This window comes from Bos taurus, chromosome 7 (genome assembly GCF_002263795.3).
Source record: "Bos taurus isolate L1 Dominette 01449 registration number 42190680 breed Hereford chromosome 7, ARS-UCD2.0, whole genome shotgun sequence".
In the NCBI taxonomy this organism is placed as follows: domain Eukaryota; kingdom Metazoa; phylum Chordata; class Mammalia; order Artiodactyla; family Bovidae; genus Bos; species Bos taurus.
Window position 1 is genome coordinate 1,547,611 of NC_037334.1, and position 20,793 is coordinate 1,568,403.

The window sequence follows — 20,793 nt, forward strand, 5'->3', positions numbered from 1 at the left end:
ACCTCACCAGATACCTCATGATCACGGCAACCTTAATGCATTAAGAGAGCCCTGGGGGCCAAAAGTTCCCCACAGGGTAGAATGGAGCCCGCAATAAGGAGATGAAGACAGGTACATTAAAAGAAAAAAAAAAGGCACAGAGGAAGGGGAAAACTCTGTGGCTAGGATGTGGGGAGAGTGTCTGGGATAAAAGGAAGAGATAGTCTTGGCCAGATTCAGAGGAGCTGCAGCCCCCTTATGGGGACAGGGCTGTAGAGCCGCAGGGTAACTGGACTGTGGCTGGTTTAGACCTCACTGGCCGGGGACTGACAGGACCACTCGGATGAGGGCCCACACGATGTGGTACCGCAGGGTGTGGGAGGGGGGCCATCAGAAGACGTGTACTGAGCGCCTGCTCTGTGGCGCAGGCCGTGCTGGGGAGACAGAGGGCCTGTCCTCGGGGAACCTGCCACCTGGGACTCTGTCTCAAGCAGTGACTGCGTGGTGACAGCACTGTGTGCGTAGGAGAGGGGCTGTTCAGGAGTTGGCCACAACTGAGTACACTTTGTTTCTCCTCTTCTGCTTTCCATTAGCACCTAACTAAAAACTGAGTTGAAAAAGAGAGAAATGCTGAAATAATCCACTTCTTTCCCAATGATAACACACAGCAACATTAACTGGGGTGAAGGCAGGAAAGCTGGCCAAGGCTCATCTTCTGAGCTGCCCACAGACTTCAATCCCCTGGTCCTGTCAGCATAACATAAAACCCACTCAGCCTCCTCTGGAAGCACGGCTGTGGGCAACTTCATCAGGACATGTTATAGCAAGAGTCACTGACCAAGGAAAGCACAGGTTTTGAAGATAGTCCAAGAGCTAGAAAAGCAAGTATGGCCTGGACTTTTCTGCATCTATCAACTGAACTCTCTATTTCTAGAGCAACAGACTGAGCAATGCTGGTCAGGTTCTCTCACATATCTGAGACATGACAGCTGAAACCTCAGAATGTTTCCTGCCCCCACCAGATCAACTGTCTGCTGCTAACACCAACATGAGTAGACAGAAAGAAGAAAAGAAGCAAAAGGCCACAAGTGCATGAAGTTTCTCCTTATCTGGAAAATAGGACAAGGTCATTTTTTAAAGAGACACATAACAGTAGAAGCAAAGAACTTTCTTAAGAATTACAGAAGCCACTTCCTATGGATAAGATATCTATCAACTAGAGATGATTTTGCCTTAAACGACTATACAGCCAGGGACCCAGCCAAAGCAGCCTGCTTCTGTCCTTCTCTGGCTGACCTACAGGGCACCCAGAGAGCCAGGCTCCTTACGCAGACTGAAGCTACAGGAGCATGTGAGTCCATTTGGCACCTATACTGGAAAGCTGAGCAGGCAGCAGAAAGTCAGCACAAGGGGAACGTCTGTTCAGCGCCTGCCTTGCCCTGCCCCACATCATCGTCTCAAACACTCCTCACCTGTGAACTGTCCAACCTGTTGTGGGAAGGTGCTCTGTGTTGGGTCTTGATACTGGGGGGGCGGTCGGGTCAGATGGCGTTGAAACTGCTGCTTCTCCTAGAAAATGCCAAGATCAACAGAAAACAAGACCCACATAAAACAAAAACAAAGCGATCAGAGAAAAGTAAATTGTCCAAGTGGACAATTTTTTATCTGTGGAGATAATGTTCATAATCTCATTTGGGGGATTCTTAATAAACAGTATGACACAGAATGATGGGTCAGATCTAAGGAGCCACAGAAAGGAACGGAGTTCTGATACACAGATAGGACGGCTGAATCTCGAATGCTTTATATGAAATGTCCCAAACAGGCAAATCTACAGGGATAAAAAGTAGACAGTGGTTGCCTAGGCTTAGGAAGATGAAGGAATAACTTTTTAATGGGTACAGGGTTTCTTTTAGGTAATGTTCTAAAACTGGTTATGGTGATGGTGCGTAACTCTGACTAAACTGGAAACCATTTGAATTGTATACTTTAAATGGGTGAATTGTATGTCATGTGAATTATACCCCCAAAAGCTGTTATTTAATACATGGTGAAACTGAGGCAGTAATATGAGTTTTAAAGTCATCCTCAATCAACTTTATCCTCTGGGTAACTAGTTCTCTTCTGTCTTAAGGATGTAATTTAAAGTCCTGAGAATTCCTGTAACCTTGGAATCTGCGTAGGACAATCTGATGACCGAGGGGGCAAACAAACTGCAGGACTAGGAGGGGGCTGTCAGTCCCTGACAACCTGGGGTTCTCGAATCCCAGGACCTCAGGGATATCTTCATTTCCCTACTTTATGTTCTGCCTTATAGCAAACTACAACAAAGCAGGATCTCACAGAAAATTGGTGGATCAGTGAGCTCAGTGCTTTGGTAGCTGCTGGAAAAATGGTTCTAATACATTGCGATTCCACTTTCATTAATCCCCACTAAGTGACATAAAGCTGCTCTGACACAGGCTTCCACTGTTTGAGAAATAGCACACTCTTGTTTCCCAGAGTACTCTAAAACCAGACACACAAATAAGCACAAATCCACACACATACATACCGAAGCCTGCAGCCACCGCAGTGACCTGGGAGGCAGGCAAACACGGGGAGGGGTGGGGGTGGGGTTTTCTCCCGCCTTTCTCTTTACCTGTTCTGCCAGAAGGTGCTGTTGCCTTTGCAAAAACTGTTGTTGCTGCAAATGTTTTTGTTGCTGCTCCCTCTGTTTCTGTTGGTCCAAAAGCAATTGATGCTGCTTCATTACTGCTGCCTGCTGCTGGTTACTGAGATAGGTGCTACTGTGCGTGCTGGCCACGGAAACAGCAGGCGGCTGAGTCCCCACACTGGCAGCCTGGGTTGGTACAGGGACATTGGGAGGGTTCTGGTCCTGTCAACAGAGACAAGGGGGTCTCAAGTCAGGTGGGACACACTGGGGACTATAAGCCCTGATCAGAGCGGACGAGCTCTGCCTAGTGAAAGCCTGGCTCCAGGCTCTCCTTTGAGGCCGCTGCTCTTTCGGCACGTGACTCCAGAGCAACCACACTGCAAGGCAGGGCTGAGACCAAAAGCACTGACACCTGAGTGCCCGGGCACGGCAACGAACAGTTAGCAGCTGAGTGTTAGCTTTGTTTCCTACAATTCACCAGTGGCTTAAACTTAAACTTGTATACCTGCATACCCAGTTCCAAAAGCAACTGCAGCTTCTAAATGCTCCCTTACTGGAATGCATGGGCACAGACAGGCCCCCAGAGAAGAAGTTTCTGAGGGACACTGGTTGATGGAGAGGCTACACCGAGTGTGCAAACCTTGGGCCCCTGGAGGCAGGGCTGTCCCTGAAGCAACAGGACTTAACGGTTTGTCCACCTACGAACAGCATTTTCCTGGGAACAGACTGCTTGGCTTCTGTCAGATGTGTTGTTGTTGTTTAGTCACTGAGTCGTGTCCATGGACTGTAGCCCACCAGGCTCTTCTGTCCATGTGACAATATAGTGGCTGAAATAAGTAGAAGGATGGACATTACACACACATTCTTCTACTGAGAGATGCTTACACTGCTTTCAGTTTTTGGCTATTAGAAATAATCATGCAATGAACATCTTGTACATAACATTCTTCTTTTTCTTTTTTTGGTATTATTTCTTGCAGGGGTATAATGTGTCAATGTTTACAAACATTTTTATGGCTTATGAAAACTATATAATGTCAAATTACTTTCTGAAAGCACTGTGCCTATTTACACATCCTTACTATGATCTGAAACATGTCAATTTCCTCAGATATTACTAGCATCGAGTTTTTCTGTTTTTAAAATGTTCAGTTCAGTAGCTCAGTTGCGTCCAACTCTTTGCGACCCCACGGACTGCAGCACGCCAGGCTTCCCTGTTCATCACCAACTCCCGAAGCTTGCTCAAACTCTCGTCCATCGAGTCAGTGATGCCATCCAACCATCTCATCCTCTGTCATCCCCTTCTCCTGCTTTCAATCCTTCCCAGGACCAGGGTCTTTTACAACGAATCAGTTCTTCACATCAGGTGGCCAAAGTATTGGAGTTTCAGCTTCAGCATTAGTTCTTCCAACAAATATTCAGGACTGATTTCTTTTAGGATTGACTGGTTTGATCTCTTGCAGTCCAAGGGACTCTCAAGAGTCTTCTCCAACACCACAGTTCAAAAGCATCAATTCTTCAGTGCTCAGCTTTCTTTATGGTCCAACTCTCACATCCATATATGACCACTGGAAAAACCATACCTTTGACTAGGCAGACCTTTGTTGGCAAAGCAATGTCTCTGGCTTTTTAATATGCTGTCTAGGTTGGTCATAGCTTTCCTTCCAAGGAGCAAGTGTCTTTTAATTTCATGGCTGTAGTCACCATCTGCAGTGATTGTGGAGCTCCCAAAAAAGTGTGTCACTGTTTCCACTGTTTCTTCATCTATTTCCCATGAAGTGATGGGACCAGATGCCATGATCTTAGTTTTCTGAATGTTGAGTTTTAAGCCAACTCTTTAACTCTCATCAAGAGGTTCTTTAGTTCTTCTTCACTTTCTGCCATAAGTTTTGTGTCATCTGTGTATGTGAGGTTATTGATATTTCTCCCAGCAATCTTGATTCCAGCTTCCACCAGCCTGGCATTTCTCATGATGTACTCTGCATATAAGTTAAATAAGCAGGGTGACAATATACAGCCTTGACGTACTCCTTTCCCTATTTGGAACCACTCTGTTGTTCCATGTCCAATTCTAACTGTTGCTTCTTGACCTGCATAAAGATTTCTCAGGAGGCAGATAAGGTGGCCTGGTACTCCCATCTCTTGAAGAATTTCCCACAGTTTGTTGTGATCCACACAGTCAAAGGCTTTGGTGTAAGTCAATAAAGCAGAAGTAGATGTTTTTCTGGAACTCTCTTGCTTTTTTGATGATCCAACGGATGTTGGCAATTTGATCTCTGGTTGCTCTGCCTTCTGTAAATCCAGCTTGAACATCTGGAAGTTCTTGGTTCACGTACTCTTGAAGCCTGCCTTGGAGAATTTTGAGCATTACTTTGCTAGTGTGTGAGATGAGTGCAATTGTGCAGTAGTTTGAACATTCTTTGGCATTGCATTTCTTTGGGACTGGAATGAAAACTGACGTTTTCCAGTCCTGTGGCCACTGATGAGTTTATTTATTTTTGGAAATAATTTTAATTTATCTAGCAATATCTGTACAGGAAATCTGATGAGTTTAAAATGTTAGTGTTACAAATACACAAAGGTTCATTCACTGCAGCCTTTTACTTACAGCAGCGAAAGGAAGGAGATACCTCACTGCACCGTGACAAAACAACTGTCATACAACTGTTATAAAGTCACATGACTGTCAGCTCAGTGTCAGTGGGTGCCTCTATGTGGACAGTGTGGAGGGCAGTGCAGGACACACCGCGGTGGACAGAAGCCAGCGCTAGCTCTGAGGAAGGCTGGGAATGCTGTTTGTTTACTCTTCCGGGGCTGGGGGACACTTTAGAACGTGAATGTGAGTAGAAATGCAGACAATGATCGTGATAAAACGGTTCTCGACCATCCTCCACCCTTCAGACCCAGTGATTCTGCCAGGCTTGAGAGCCTTAAGTAAATAACCATGTAATTGAGACCTGTTAGAAAGCAGCATTCACCTAAATGCTATAAGCTTACTAAAACTTAGGGCATTTTGGACATACATATCTGAAAGTTTGTTTAAAAAAGAAAAAAAACAGAGCCTGTAAGGACATTAAACGTGATCTTTACCTTTAAAACACGGCCACGAATGATTTAAGTTGTGTGGCATGAGAGAGACATCAGGCCAAGTGCAAGGGGTTCTATCCTATTCTACTGAGAGTCAATCCTGGTTTGCTTGATTGATTTTCATTCCCAAGGGAGCTGGAAGTCAAAAAGTAGCTGCTCACTTACTCCCTTTGTTCCCAACTATCTGGGACCTGAAAACCCACTCGGTGGGTGGATGTGAATGCAGAGTATCAGAGCAAAGACCCGTGCTCACCTGGCTAGGTGCAACCAGTGATCGGAAGGGCATATTTCCTGGCTTTGGTTTTATCAGAAATAAGGAGCTCTGCTCACTGCTAAGATGAGGCAGCTGCTGGGGAAGATAAGCCATCAGGGCCGGCTTGCTCTGGCCAGCCCCAGGGCCGCCTTGTCCACAGTCTGCTTTGTAGTGAGAAAGGGGCTTGGTGTTGCCATAGTCCAGCACCGAGCCTTGGCTAGCCACGGGGTTTTGATTCAAGTTACTTGGCGGCTGGTGGAGGCTCACATGGCTGGGCTGGAGGTAGGGGCCTCCAGGTCGAGGGGAGCTCTTGTTGACACTGGGCATCATGAGCAGTTTGGAAGTGGTGAAGTCTGGCTTGTAACCAGGAGGGCTGGCTGGCTTTTCCACGGGGTAAGGGGCGTTTAAGGGACTGTGGGCGGGGCCTGTCTGCTGCCACGTGGACATCTGGCCTGGAGCGGGTGTTGGGGCAGCCTGCTGCGGGTTCTGGAGCATCTGCTCACGCTTCTGCTTGGCAGCGATCTGCTGGAGTTGGTGGGCAGAGGACAGCTCTGAGCCTCCGCCTGGGCCCTGGCTAGGCAGCACCACACTGGAGAGGGCTCTCTGTGCATTCTGAGCCTGGGCTGATGCCGGCATCAGGCTGGGACTGGGGCTATCCACTCCAGGCTGACCAGCGGTGAGGAAGAGGGGCTGGGAGCCCCCGAGGCTGGGTGAATCTGTGGTCACAGGGCCAGATGAAGGCCCCATAAAGGTCTGTCCTGCAGACCCAGCCCTCACTTGTGGAGAGCCTAACTGTTCCTGTTCAAAGGCCGCTGGAGAGAATTCCGTCTTAATATTAATGTCCTGTGCCAAGGGGGTCTGTGTGGCAGAACCAGAAGACTCTGGGTCCTTCTTCTCTTCAAAGTCCTCATTGAACAGATCCTTCATGTCTTCATCAGGAACTGACCTGTTCAGCTCCTCGATGAGCTCCTTCCACTCCTGCTCATTGAGGTTGAGGTCAGGCATGAGGTTGCCTTGAGAGATGGAGCCTCCGGCCCCTGCAATCATGCAAGGCAGGTCATCCATGGGCTCCTGTTTCAGTTCTTTATTCAGGCTCAGGGGAAATGACTCACTAGTGTTGCTGCCTCCGTTCAGGTGGAGGCTCGAGTCTGCCAGACACTTCTTGCTGATGGAGTCCAGCCCCAGTGCATGCTTCCCAGTGGCCTGCAGGGCTTCAGGGCCAGGCTTGTCGGGCTGGCCGAGCGGGGAAGCCGGGGGCAGGCCGTTGGAAGAGACGGCGGCTCCCAGAGAGGCCTCTCGGCGCGTCTTCTTGTGCCCAGGAAAGAAATCTCCGTAGCCATTCTGCTGATCACCATTTTGAGGGGATGTGGCACTGTCGAGATTCCTCTTTACTGTATCATGGAGATGCTGAAAAACATGAAAAAGAGTGACTCACATATACAGCACCACGTATGTGATCCCTCTGCTTCTGAGGGTGACTTAGACCAGGGTCTGTACCCCTTAGAACGCTCTCCTGCCGATTCTGCTTGCCTAGTTTACACTCTCCACTTCCAGGAACACACTCCCATTTCCCTTCCAGGGCTGTCTTCCCCTTCTCCTTTCCTGTGGCCTTGCCTGAATCAGGACTAGCTCAGCTGTGGCTAAGCAACACAGCTGCAGTCAGTGAGTCATTCCCTGGACATATGCAGGTCTTTTTGTAGGACACAAGTCTGATGCGGCCCAGAGTCATCTAACCTGAGGGTGTGCCTGATAATGGAGCCAATGATAAAGAGCCACAGAATATATATACATTCTTGAGAACATCATTTGAGTCCTGGGATCTAGGTTATGCCTAAGACCAGCCATCCCCCTCGACTTTTCACTCACAGGAACCAATGAATTCCTCCTTATGTTTAAGCTGGTTTAACTTGGATTTCTGCTGCTCACGGCTGAAGGAGACCTGGCTGGCGTAGGTTGGACCCTGTCGGGGGCTGACCATGTGCTCCAGGCTCCTTCTCAGAGCACAGCACTCCCATGCCCTCCCCAGTCTTTTCAGGTGGCCTGGCTGCTTCCTCACACGCCTCACAGGTCCTCTGCCTTTTGTCCTACTCTCCTCCCCACCAACCCTGAGCACATTCCACCCCCTGAACCCAGTCACCAGCCCTCACAGACCCCACCGCTTCTGAACAGGACCGCTAATTCCAATACAGTCCTATCTTCCTGGCATTGTTCCTTACCTCTCATCTTCTCCTCAACTGCATTTGTTCACCTAACCTCATTAAGAGTCTACCATGTGTCAGGGACAAGTGCTGTGGGGATATCAAGACAAATGAGGCGGTCCCATGGGCTTCCAATCTTCTAGGACATAGCTACAGAATAAGATGAACAGTCCATGCAAGCAGTAGAGCAGTGAGCACCCTGAGAGTTCAGGGACAGGCGCTTCACAGAGAGAGCACGGCAGTGGAGGTGGGGAAGACAAGCGGTGTCATCTCCCCACATCTCCCAGCTGTGCTTCCAGCTGCCAGGACTCAACTCACTGACAGAGGCACCAACACGCAACCTCTAAACATGGCTGCTCCTTGCCGATGCTTCCTTCTGTTACATCTTTTATCCTTTATCCCCCATTCTCAATTCCACACCCCCCACTAGCCCTAAGCATCTATACACTGCTATTTACAAAGTTCCAAATAACAGCTTTCAATATTATCATTAAGTAGATTTCAGAGAACAGCACAGGACACTCTGCGCCGCTGTCTTCTGCTGCAGAGAAGGACCACAAAGACCCACCCCACCCCCTCCATGGGGCTGAATGCAGAAGTACCTGATCCCCAGGTGGGAGTGGGGTGCAAAGGGAGCCAAGGGCACCAGGTCTCAGCAAGAAACTACCTGTAGACACACATGTGCAATGAGCAAGAAAATAAGGAGGGTAATTTTATCAATCTCTGAGTTTCAATGTTCCATTCCCTCTCCTTCAAGATTTACTGTTAAAGCTGACTGCACAATGTTCTATAAATTCTGGCTAAGTACTTCTTTAAATAGATATTTGGATACTTAAGTTAGCTCAGAAAAAGTTAGAAATGCTGAATAAATGGAACTGTAGGTCAGAGGAATAAGCAAAACATGATCCTAGGACCCAAGTCAAGAACACAGCCCCTGTGTATAAAGGACACATATCTCAGGATAATAAATTTATGACAAATCCACAGCCAATATAATATTCAATGGTAAAAAGCTGAAAGCCTTCCCACTAATTCTGGAATAAGACAAGGATGCTCACTCTCACCTCTTCTATTCAACACAGTACTGGAAGTCCTAGCCACAGAAATTAGGCAGGAAAAAGAAATAAAAGTTATCCAGATTGGAAGAGAAAAGATACAATTATCATTATATGCAGATGATAATACATATAGAAAACCCTAAATACTTCACACAGAACTACTAGAACTGATAAATCGAGCAGGGTAGCAGGATATAAGATTAACATACAGAAGTCAACTGCATGTCTTTATACCAACAGTGAAACATCAGAAAGGGAATGGAAAAAAAAAACACCACCACCTTCGAAAATGTGTGCTCAGTCACTCAGTTGTGCTGGACTCTTTGTGACCCCATGGACTTAAAGCCCGCCAAGCGCCTCTGTCCACGGAATGTTTCCCAGCAAGAATACTAGAGTGGGTTGCCATTTCCTTCTCCAGGGGATCTTCCCGACTCATGGATCAAACCCGTGTCTCCTGAGTCTCCTGCGGGCGGACTCTTTACCATTAAGCCACCTGGGAAGCCCCAAAAAGTCATAACAGAAAAGGAATGTTTAAAAAACAAACAAAAACTTTTAAAAAAGTAAACCCCAAAATAAAACACTTAGGGATAACCCTGACCAAGGAGGTGAAAAGACTTACAAGCTGGAAATTATAAAACATTAAACAAGGAAACTGAAGATGACTGAAAGACATGTCAAGTAATCCCACGCCCTTGGACTGGAAGAATTCACACAGTTCAAATGGCCATATGACCCAAAGCAATCTACAGATTTAATGCAATCCCTACCAAATTACCCATGACACTTCTCAAAGAACTACAACAAATAATCCTAAAATTCATATGGAACCATAAAAGACCCAGAATTGTCAAAGCAGTCCTGAGGAAAAAGAGTAAAGCTAGAAGCATAACCCTTCCAGACTTCAGATGATACTACAAAGCTATAGTAATCAAAGTGTGATATTGGCACACAGACTTATGGATCAATAAAACAGAACCAAAGACCAGAAGTTAAACCACACACCTGTGATCGATTAATCTTCGACAAAGGACACAAGACTATACAAGGGGAAAAAGACAGCTTCTTTAGAAAGTAATGTTGGGAAAATTGGATAGCTGCATGTAAATCAATGAAGTTAGAACAAATCCTCTCACCATACACAAAAATAAACTCAAAATGGTTTACAGACTTAAACATAAGACATGACAGCATAAAACTCTCAGAACAGATCATAGGCAAAACATTCCTTGCTCTAAATTATACCAATGCTTCCTTAGATCTTCCAAGGCAAAAGAAATATAAACCAAAACACAAAGCAAAAAACCTCAAATAGGACCTAATGAAAGTTAATGGTTTTACATAGCAAAGGAAACCATCGACAAAATGAAAAGACAATCTATAGAATGGGAGAAAATATTTGCAAATGATGCCACCCTCAAGGACTTAATTTCCAAAATATACAAACAGCTCATACAACTCAACAACAAAGAAACTGAAACAACTCAATCAAAAAATGGGCAGACCTACAAATATTTCTCCAAAATAGACCTACAGATGGCCAACAGGCACATGAAAAGATGCTCAACATGGCTAATTATTAGACAAATGCAAATCAAAACTACAATGAGGTAGCACCGCACAGTGATCAAAATGGCCATCATTTAAAAGCCTACAAATAACAAATGCTGTTGTTGTTGTCCTACACTGGTGGTGGGAATGTAAGCTGGTGCAGCAACCGTGGAGAACAGTACGGAGGTGCCTCAAAAAATTAAAAACAGAATGACCATACGATCCAGCAGTCGCACTCCTGGCCATCTATCAGACGAAACTGTAGTTCAAAACAATGCGTGCACCCCTATGTTCACTGCAGCACGTTCACAACAGCCAAGTCCTGGAGACAGCATAAATGTCCATCGACGGTGAATGGATACAGATGATGTGGGGTGTGTACGCGGTGGAATACTGCTCAGCGTCAGACAAGTCCTGGAGACAACGTAAATGTCCATCGACGGTGAATGGATACAGATGATGGGGGGCGTGTACGCGGTGGAACACTGCTCAGCCACAGAGGAGGAGGAAACAGTGCCACCTGCAGCAACACGGCTGAGATGATCACACTAAACAAAGTCCGTCAGAAGGAGAGAGACGAACGCCACGTGCTGTCATTTATATGTGGGACCTAACGACCCCCTGGAGAAGACGGCAATGGCAGCCCGCTGCAGAGACCCTGCCTGGGAAACCCCATGGACAGAGGAGCCTGGCAGGCTAGAGTCCATGCGGTTGCGGAGAGGTGGACACGACTGAGAGACTAAACAACAACAGCGGCAAATATGACACAAATGAACCTGTCTGCGAAACAGAAACAGTCAGACTGACGCTCGCGAAGAGGGGAGGGCGGGAAGAGGGCTGACAGGGAGGCGGGGCCCGCACCTGTAAGTTCTTATATACAGAAGGAACAAACAAGGCCCTACTGTAGAGCAGAGAACTATACTTAATATCCTATTATAAGCCATAATAGGGAAGAATACAAAAAAGAAGTGTGCACACACATATACATATAAATATAACTGAATCACTTTGCTGTATAGCGGTAATTAACACAACACTGTAAACCAACTATACTTCAATTAGAAAAAAAGGACTAAGAATACAGTCCCTGCAACACAAGGACATGTGCTTTATTTTCATGTAGGTTTTTCTGCTTCTTGCTGCCACCTAGCGGTAAGAGGGGGAAAAAGGAACCATGATCCTAAAATGGACCCTGCATAAGATCCATTGTTTTAAAAGTTTCCTTTGGGGAAAGTAAAATTTATATCCATTTAATTAGTCAGAAGGAAATCAAAATGAATTGCTAATACTGAACGGATTTTTTAAAATTTATTTTTTATTGAAGGATAACTGTTTTACAGAATCTTGCTGTTGTCTGTTAAAACTCAACCAGAATCAGCCATCCAGTTTCAGTTCAGTCGCTCAGCCGTGTCTGACTCTTTGCAACCCCATAAACCACAGCACACCAGGCCTCCTTGTCCATCACCAACTTTCAGAGTTTACTCAAACTCATGTCCCCATTGGGTCAGTGATGCCCTCCAACCATCTCATCCTCTGTCGTCCCCTTCTCCTCCCGTCCTCAATCTTTCCCAGTGTCAGGGTCTTTTCTAATGAGTCCGTTCTTTGCATCAGGTGACCCAAGTGTTGGAGTTTCAGCTTCAGTATCAGTCCTTCCAATGAACACCCAGGACTGATTGCCTTTACAACTGACTGGCTCATCTCCTTGCAGTCCAAGGGACTCTCAAGAGTCTTCTCCAACACCACAGCTCAAAAGCATCAATTCTTCGGCGCTCAGCCTTCTTCACAGTCCAACTCTCACATCCATACATGACCACAGGAAAAACCATAGCCTTGACTAGACAGACCTTTGTTGGCAAAGTAATGGCTCTGCTTTTGAATATGCTATCTAGGTTGGTCATAACTTTCCTTCCAATGAGTAAGTGTCTTTTAATTTCATGGCTGCAGTCACCATCTGCTGTGATTTTGGAGCCCCCCCAAAATAAAGTCTGTCACTGTTTCCACTGTTTCCCCATCTATTTCCCAAGAAGTGATGGGACCAGATGCCATGATCTTCGTTTTCTGAATGTTGAATTTTAAGCCAACTCTTTCACTCTCCTCTTTCACTTTCATCAAGAGGCTCTTTAGTTCCTCTTCATTTTCTGCCATAAGGGTGGTGTCATCTGCATATCTGAGGTTATTGATATTTCTTCCGGCAATCTTGATTCCAGCTTGTGCTTCCTCCAGCCCAGTGTTTCTCATGATGTACTCTGCATATAAGTTAAATAAGCAGGGTGACAATATACAGCCTTGACGTACTCCTTTTCCTATTTGGAACCAGTCTGTTGTTCCATGTCCAGTTCTAACTGTTGCTTCCTGACCTGCATACAAATTTCTCAGGAGGCAGATCAGGTGGTCTGGTATTCCCATCTCTTTCCAGTTTGTTGTGATCCATGCAGTCAAAGGCTTTGGCGTAGTCAATAAAGCAGAAGTAGATGTTTTTCTGGAACTCTCTTGCTTTTTCGATGTTCTAACGTATGTTGGCAATTTGATCTCTGGTTCCTGTGCCTTCTATAAATCCAGCTTGAACATCTGGAAGTTCATGGTTCATGTATTGCTGAAGCCTGGGTTGGAGAATTTTGAGCATTACTTTGCTAGTGTGTGAGATGAGTGCAATTGTGCGGTAGTTTGGACATTCTTTGGCATTGCCTTTCTTTGGGATTGGAATGAAAACTAACCTTTTCCAGTCCTGTGGCCACTGCTGAGTTTTCCAAATTTGCTGGCATATTGATGATGCAGCAGTTTCACAGCATCATCTTTTAGGATTTGAAATAGCTCAACTGGAATTCCATCACTTCCACTAGCTTTGTTCATAGTGATGCTTCCTAAGGCCCACTTGACTTCCCATTCCAGGACACCTGGCGCTAGGTGAGTGACCACACCACCGTGAGTTTCTCAGCCCACACAGCAAATTCCCAGTGGCTATCTATTTTGCATATGGTAACGTAAGTTTCCATGTTACTCTTTCCATACATCCCACTCTCTCCTCTCCTCTCCCCATGTCCATAAATCTATTCTCTATGTCTGTTTCTCCATTGTTGCCCTGTAAGTAAATTCTTCAGTACCATTTTTCTAGATTCCGTATATATGCATTAGAATACGATATTAATCTTCCTCTTTCTAACTTACTTCACTCTGTATAATAGGTTCTAGGTTCATCCACCTCATCAGAACTGGCTCAAAGGCGTTCCTTTTTATGACTGAGTAATATTGTGTATACACTGTGAATATGTACGACAACTTCTTTATCCGTTCATCTTGATGGACATCTAGTTTGCTTCCATGTTCTAGCTACTGTAAATAGTGGTTCAACGAACAACGGGATACATGTGTCTTTTTCAACCCTGGTTTCCTCAGGGTATATGCCTAGGAGTGGGACTGCTGAGTCACATGGTGGTTTTATTCCTAGTTTTTAAAGGAATCTCCGCACCGTCTTCCATAGTGGCTGTATCGATTTACATTCCCACCAGGGATTTTTAATTTTATTATATTCTTTCTGGAAAATCACGTGTTTCTCAATGTCAGGTTTGGGCTGTTTGTAAACCTGGGACCTAAGCTGAGTTTTCTATTTTCCTAAGCGGGGGAGATGGACACCTCAAAGGTCAACCCACTTGACGGTTGTCTCAGATTAGGAAAAGAATCCTTCTTTGCCCTGCTGCTGCTGCTGCTAAGTCGCTTCAGTTGTGTCCGACTCTGTGCGACCCCATACACAGAAGCCTACCAGGCTTCCCCGTCTCTGGGATTCTCCAGGCAAGAACACTGGAATGGGCTGCCATTTCCTTCTCCAATGCAGGAAAGTGAAGAGTGAAAGTGAAGTTGCTCAGTCGTGTCGGACTCTCAGCGACCCCATGGACTGCAGCCTACCAGGCTCCTCCGTCCATGGGATTTTCCAGGCAAGAGTACTGGAGTGGAGTGCCATTGCCTTCTCCGTTCTTTGCCCTAACAGTTATAAAAGCTACCACTCCCTCTTTCAATATCCACATGCAAACAAGTTAAATTTGCAATACCAATTGCTTTTAGCCAAAGGAAACACCTGGTCGTTTTCTCAACTGCTCACAAAATTTAGCTGGAGTGCTGTAGGCAGGTTTGGGAAGTGTGGAATGTGGTGGCTCTGGCAGACCTTTACATCTTGAGCATTTGCAGGAGTGCAGGGCATTGCAGAGGAAAGCAACGAGATGGGGAAACGGTCTGAAGAGATTTTACATTATTAAGAGCAATCATGGTAAGAGCTGTAAAGCATATGAAACTGGCTTGCCCTCAGCTGTCTGGTGCTCCTGGGCAGTCCACTCAGAGGGTCCTAGTGTAACTACCAAACGGTCTCCCCATGCGCAGGGTCTCTGGGGGTTCAGTTCTGGCATAATGTGATCTGGAGCTCGCTTCCTTCACACAGAGGTTTTGTTGAATACTGCATGTTTTGACGGTAAACTGGAGGCCCTGCAATGCTCACCCAGCCAGTCATGACCCCTACCCTCGCCTGTGCCACCCATCATCTTCTATTTGGGAGAGGGGCTCCCAGATTATCAACGCTGAGTCAAGCTGGAGCTGCCATGCCTTATGAACAACAGATCAGTGTCCTGTGTCCCCCCACTAGCCTCACAGGAGAGTCCCTCTCCTCGTCCCTGCTTCCTCCCACTCCCACCACCTACCAATGGAATTTCAGCTGCTCTGTGGTACAACTCCTCCAAGTGAGAGCTCTTCCGCTCCAAGTTCACCAGCAGCTGTGGCTGTTAAGATGGGGTGTGGCTCCTATCAATGTTCCGTAGGCACTGCCAGTCACTGGGGCAGCCACCAGCGCTTCCTGCCTCTTCTCACTGGACACTGGCTTTCCTCCCCCTCCCTCTTCCATCAGCCTTTTATCAGCCCACCACCACCACCTCCATCCCTGAGAGCCAGACGGCGCTTTGGTTCACCACCCGGAAGTGACTCAGTGTTGGACGGGAGGACTGCTTTCTCAGAGACTGGCGATGGCCTTCATGCTATCAAACACAGTCTAACACTGTGTCTCTTCCTTCCCTGCACTCTCACTCTTCTATCATCTGCCACATAATGACTCCCTTCATTCACTCATTCATTTGGTTGCACCGAGAACTATGTGGGATCTTAGTTCCCTGAACAGGGATGGAACCCTCATCCCCTGCACTGGAAGGCAGAGTCTTAAACCACTGGACCACCGAGGAAGTTTCTATTCCCTCCATCTGTTTGGGGAAACACACTGACTGAAACTGCCCACCCTGGCCAGGCACCAAAGTAACTATCTGCATGAGTTATTTCACAACAGGTCTTAGTAAGGAACCGGAAACTAACCAGCCACCACCAACCAGAAGAGTTTGGGAAAGGTCAAAAGGAGATGCCACTGGTCCTACCGCCTCCCAGAATCCTTCCTGCTGGCTGGCTTCCGTCTTGGCTGAGCAATGCATGTGCCACCAGGAAGGACCTCGAGTCAAGAGAGGTTGGCCAAAGAAATCCCATCACCATAAAACCTGAGAGTGCAAGCCATGTTGCAGAACAGTTCCCCTGGATTCCCTGACTCTGCTCTCCGCCTGGGCGCCCCTGTCAGTGAAGTCTCTTGCTTCGTCAGCTCATACGTCTCTTTGGACAATCCATTTCTGAGTGTTAGACAAAAGCCCACTCTTGGATCCTGGAAGGGGTTCCCCTTCCTGCAATGAAGGGTGACTCTGGCGGACTGTTCTTTGCTGCGACTGACATCCTAACCATTCGGGGTACTGAGGGACCAACCCGCTTCCTCACTGATGGACCAGACCCAGCGGCCGCAACTCGGACCCTTTTGTCTCTGGTCTTCTCCCGACGTGGACAACTGGCCAGAGTGCCCTGACCCGGTGAGGAACAAGAGACTTCACTGACCTCTTTCCCCTTCCTTCTCTCTTTCCTCTCCTTAACCCTCCCTATCCTACCCTGTTTTTTAAGTCCCCCAGTCCTGGACGCAGGAGTCTGGTCAAAGGGCCTCAGTCTGAGCTGAGGGTTGGAGCTTGATCATCTCTGGTTGGCAGAGAGAGAACTAGAATTCTGGTTCTGTTCTGGTCTGGTTTCTGGTAGGGCCGAGTTCCAGTCCTCCCATCCCTGGAAGCTCAGGGTAAAGTCCGTGATGCCTGGGTGTGTGCAGGTAGCAAGAGACATCTGTAAGGTCATCCCATTAGTCCCCCTTCCCCAGCCTCCTTCCCTCTCTTCTTTCAACCTGGCCTCCTTTCCTCCCTTTGAAATCTCTGAAGACCTGAGATATTCCCATTCGCTCTGTTGGTACTTGTCCCCGTAGGAGGTTTCTGAGCGCCTGTGCTCTTGTATTTAAGGGCGTGTCTGACTCGGCCTACCGGGCCTGTGTGTCGTGTACTTTGTGTTCTGCGCTGCGATTTGGGACAGCCATTTTGTTTAGACCTCAGAGAAAGCTGGTTTAGGTCGAAGTGTGAAAAACTGGTTCCAAAGTTGGTTTGTTTTACATAAACAGTAAGAGCAAGCTTGGTTAAAAGACCTTTCAGAATTTTGAGCCAGAGGGGAACAAGTTCTAGTAGAGCTGACTGTCTCTCCCTGTGCCCTGAAACCAGGCTCTCAGGAACACTAGACCTAGATGATCTCTAACCCCTGAGACTGGGGGGAGACAGGAAGAAGCCTTTAAAAGTCTATTTATTCCAACTGTCATTTATAAACTAGTGAATCTGATATAACAACATCTGATTCATAACTAAGCTTAGAAAATGAAGTTGGATTTCACGTTCTGTCTAGATATGTGTATGTCTCTCTGTATGTGTTTTTGGTTAATATTATTGAGATTAACTTGTAAATGAGCTCTGCTTAATTGGTTTAAGGAAAAGCAAGCATTTACAAATCAAACAATTCTAAATTAAGCTAAATAAATTCCAGGTCCTTATGAACTGGGAAACAGCCAGTATTAAATTAATACCTGGTAATACAGACATGCCTTTAGAACCATCAATAAGCAAAACACTTCTATTGTACCGAGCTTTACTAAGGTCAAATACGACCGTATTCTATCTCTTACAAATTTGTCAACAACAAAAGGAACTTAATGTGGAAAAACGTCTAAGAAAAATAAATGTGTTTTCAGTAAAAGAAGGTGTGAGAAATGAAGAAGTACTGAAACGAGTAAGCTATGCATGATCAGGATTTTCTAAAACTGGATTACAATTAGTTGGGTAAACGATTTTGTTAGGAATGACGCCGTCATAGAACCAACTAGGTCCAAGATGGCAGAGTGCACTTTTACTAGACCTGAGCCGCAGTGCACACCCACTGTGACAGATCAGTAAGCTGAGCGACACGCCCACCAGCATCGGCTGAATCCGAGTGTTCTCAACTCTTTTCATTTTTTTTGACAAAACATCCTAAATCAAATTCTACTGAAGTTCTTTTGACCTTTCTTACCTTTAAGATGCTTCAAAGGGGCCCCGAAACATCCCAAAGAGAGATATTAAACTAATTATGTTCATTTGGTTGGTTACATTATATGGAAATATTATCAAATGAGTAATAAATGCTCTCAGGATACACTGTATGATAAATATTACTAATACAGATATTCTAGAGGTTATATGGAGTTCTTAAAAATCTGATATATCCTAGTAAAATGTTATCAGTCATAATTCTTTGAAGCAGTATCTCCAACCCGGATGAAAGGACCCTTGTCAGGGCCCCTGCAATGGACTGGTCTATCGTGAAGATGGCTGCCCTCAAAATCACCTTAAAATGACTCTCAAAGGCAGAACTATACTCACAGCAGGATGAGAAGGTGACGACGTCAGAGAGAAACAGTTTGCCCAAGGTCCTCGACGTGACTCGTACAATCATTTATGTTTTCCTGATGTCTTGGACCTGTGTGTGTGAATCCATTTTTTTTTTCTATTGTAGGCATGATCCAATGTTACTTTTAGAAATCAATCCAATTGTTGGCTTTATGGCCAATTACCTGTATCTAGTAGTTCCAGGTTACCTTGGTGGATCTCTCCCCTCCAAGCCTTGAACTGGATGACCTTTAGCAAAGTTCAGCTCTGTTCTGTCTGCTCCTGACATTACTAGATGGGATCCCCTCACCTGGTCAATTAACAATGCCTGCTCTGATCCTGGCCATAAATATGAGTTTTCTTCTATTACTCAAGCTTAATCAGAGCAACAAGCAAAGCTTCAGCCAAGGAATAAAATCTCCCACAATTATGGGATGGATTTATGAAGATAACAACAGGCTATGGTAATTTAAGTTTAAAGTCTCCTCTATGTTGGGAACAATTCAATCATACTAAGGAATCAGTATAGTAACACCAGGAAACTGGGCTATGTGCCTTATAGACAGTGAAGTGAAAGGAAAAGGAGAAAAGGAAAGCTATACCCATTTGAACGCAGAGTTCCAAAGAATATCAAGGAGAGATAAGAAAGCCTTCCTCAGTGATCAATGGAAAGAAAATAGAAGAAAACAATAGAATGGGAAAGACTAGAGATCTCCTCAAGAAAATTAGAGATACCAAGGGAACATTTCATGCAAAATGGGAACAATACAGGACAGAAATGGTATGGACCTAATAGAAGTAGAAAAGATTAAGAAAAGGTGGCAAGAATATACAGAAGAACTATACAAAAAAGATCATCATGACCCAGATAACCACGATGGTGTGATCACTCATCTAGAGCCAGACATCCTAGAATGTGAAGTCAAGTGGGCCTTAGGAAGCATCACTACGAATAAAGCTAGTGGAGGGGATAGAATTCCAGCTGAGCTATTTCAAATCCTAAAAGATGATGCTGTGAAAGTGCTGCACTCAACATGTCAGCAAATTTGGAAAACTCAGCAGTGGCCACAGAACTAGAAAAGGTTAGAAGGTCAGTTTTCATTCCAATCCCAAAGAAGGGCAATGCCAAAGAATGTTCAAACTACTGCACAATTGCACTCATCTCACATGCCAGCAAAATAATGCTCAAAATTCTCCAAGCCAGGCTTCAACAGTGCATGAATCGTGAACTTCTAGATGTTCAAGCTGGATTTACAGAAAGCAGAGGAACCAGAGATCAAATTGCCAACATCCACGGATCATCAAAAAAACAAGAGTTCCAGAAAAACATTTACTTCTGCTTTACTGACTGCGCCAAAGCCTTTGTGTGGATCACAACAAACTGTGGGAAATTCTTAAAGAGATGGGAATACCAGGCCATCTCACCTGCCTCCTGACAAATCTGTATGCAGGTCAAGAGGTAACAGTTTGAACCGGACATGGAACAACATACTGGTTCCAAATTGGGAAAGGAGTATGTCAAGGCTGTATATTGTCACCCTGCTTATTTAACTTATACACAGAGTACATCATGAGAAACGTTGGGCTGGATGAACCACAAGCTGGAATCAAGATTGCTGGGAGAAATATCAATAACCTCACATACACAGATGACCCCACCCTTAAGGCAGAAAGCGAAGAAGAACTAAAGAGCCTCATGATAAAAGTGAAAGAGAAGTGTGAAGAAAAAGTTGGCTTAAAACTCAACATTCAAAAAACAAAGATCATGGCATCTGGTCCCATCACTTCATGGCAAATAGATGGGGAAACTGTGCAAACAGTGTCAGACTATTTTTTTGGGCTCCAAAATCACAGCAGATGGTGACTGCAGCCATGAAGTTAAAAGACACCTGCTCCTTGGGAGGAAAGTTATGACCAACCTAGACATCATATTAAAAAGCAGAGACAAAAAAAAAAAAAAGCAGAGACATTACTCTGCCAACAAAGGTCCATCTAGTCAAAGCTACAGTTTTTCTAGTAGTCATGTATGGATGTGAGCGTTAAACTATAAACAAAGCTGAGTGCCGAAGAATTGATGCTTTTGAAATGTGGTTTGGAGAAGACTCCTGAGAGTCCCTTGGACTGCAAGAAGATCCAACTAGTCAATTCTAAAGGAAATCAGTCCTGAATATTCATTGGAAGGACTGATGCTGAAGCTGAAGCTCCAATACTTTGGCCACCTGATGCG

General features: G+C 45.6%; 1 protein-coding gene across 1 annotated transcript in view; it reads right to left on the reverse strand.

Moving 5' to 3' along the window:
* Nucleotides 1-20,793, reverse strand: part of MAML1 (mastermind like transcriptional coactivator 1) — a 61,797-nt gene that overhangs the window by 3,344 nt on the left and 37,660 nt on the right. The window contains exons 2-4 of the mRNA XM_024994729.2: nucleotides 5,976-7,382; nucleotides 2,621-2,857; nucleotides 1,452-1,548 (exon numbers count right to left, since the gene is read on the reverse strand). Coding sequence (XP_024850497.1) covers nucleotides 1,452-1,548; nucleotides 2,621-2,857; nucleotides 5,976-7,382 — 1,741 coding nt within the window. The remainder of the gene's footprint in view (nucleotides 1-1,451; nucleotides 1,549-2,620; nucleotides 2,858-5,975; nucleotides 7,383-20,793) is intronic.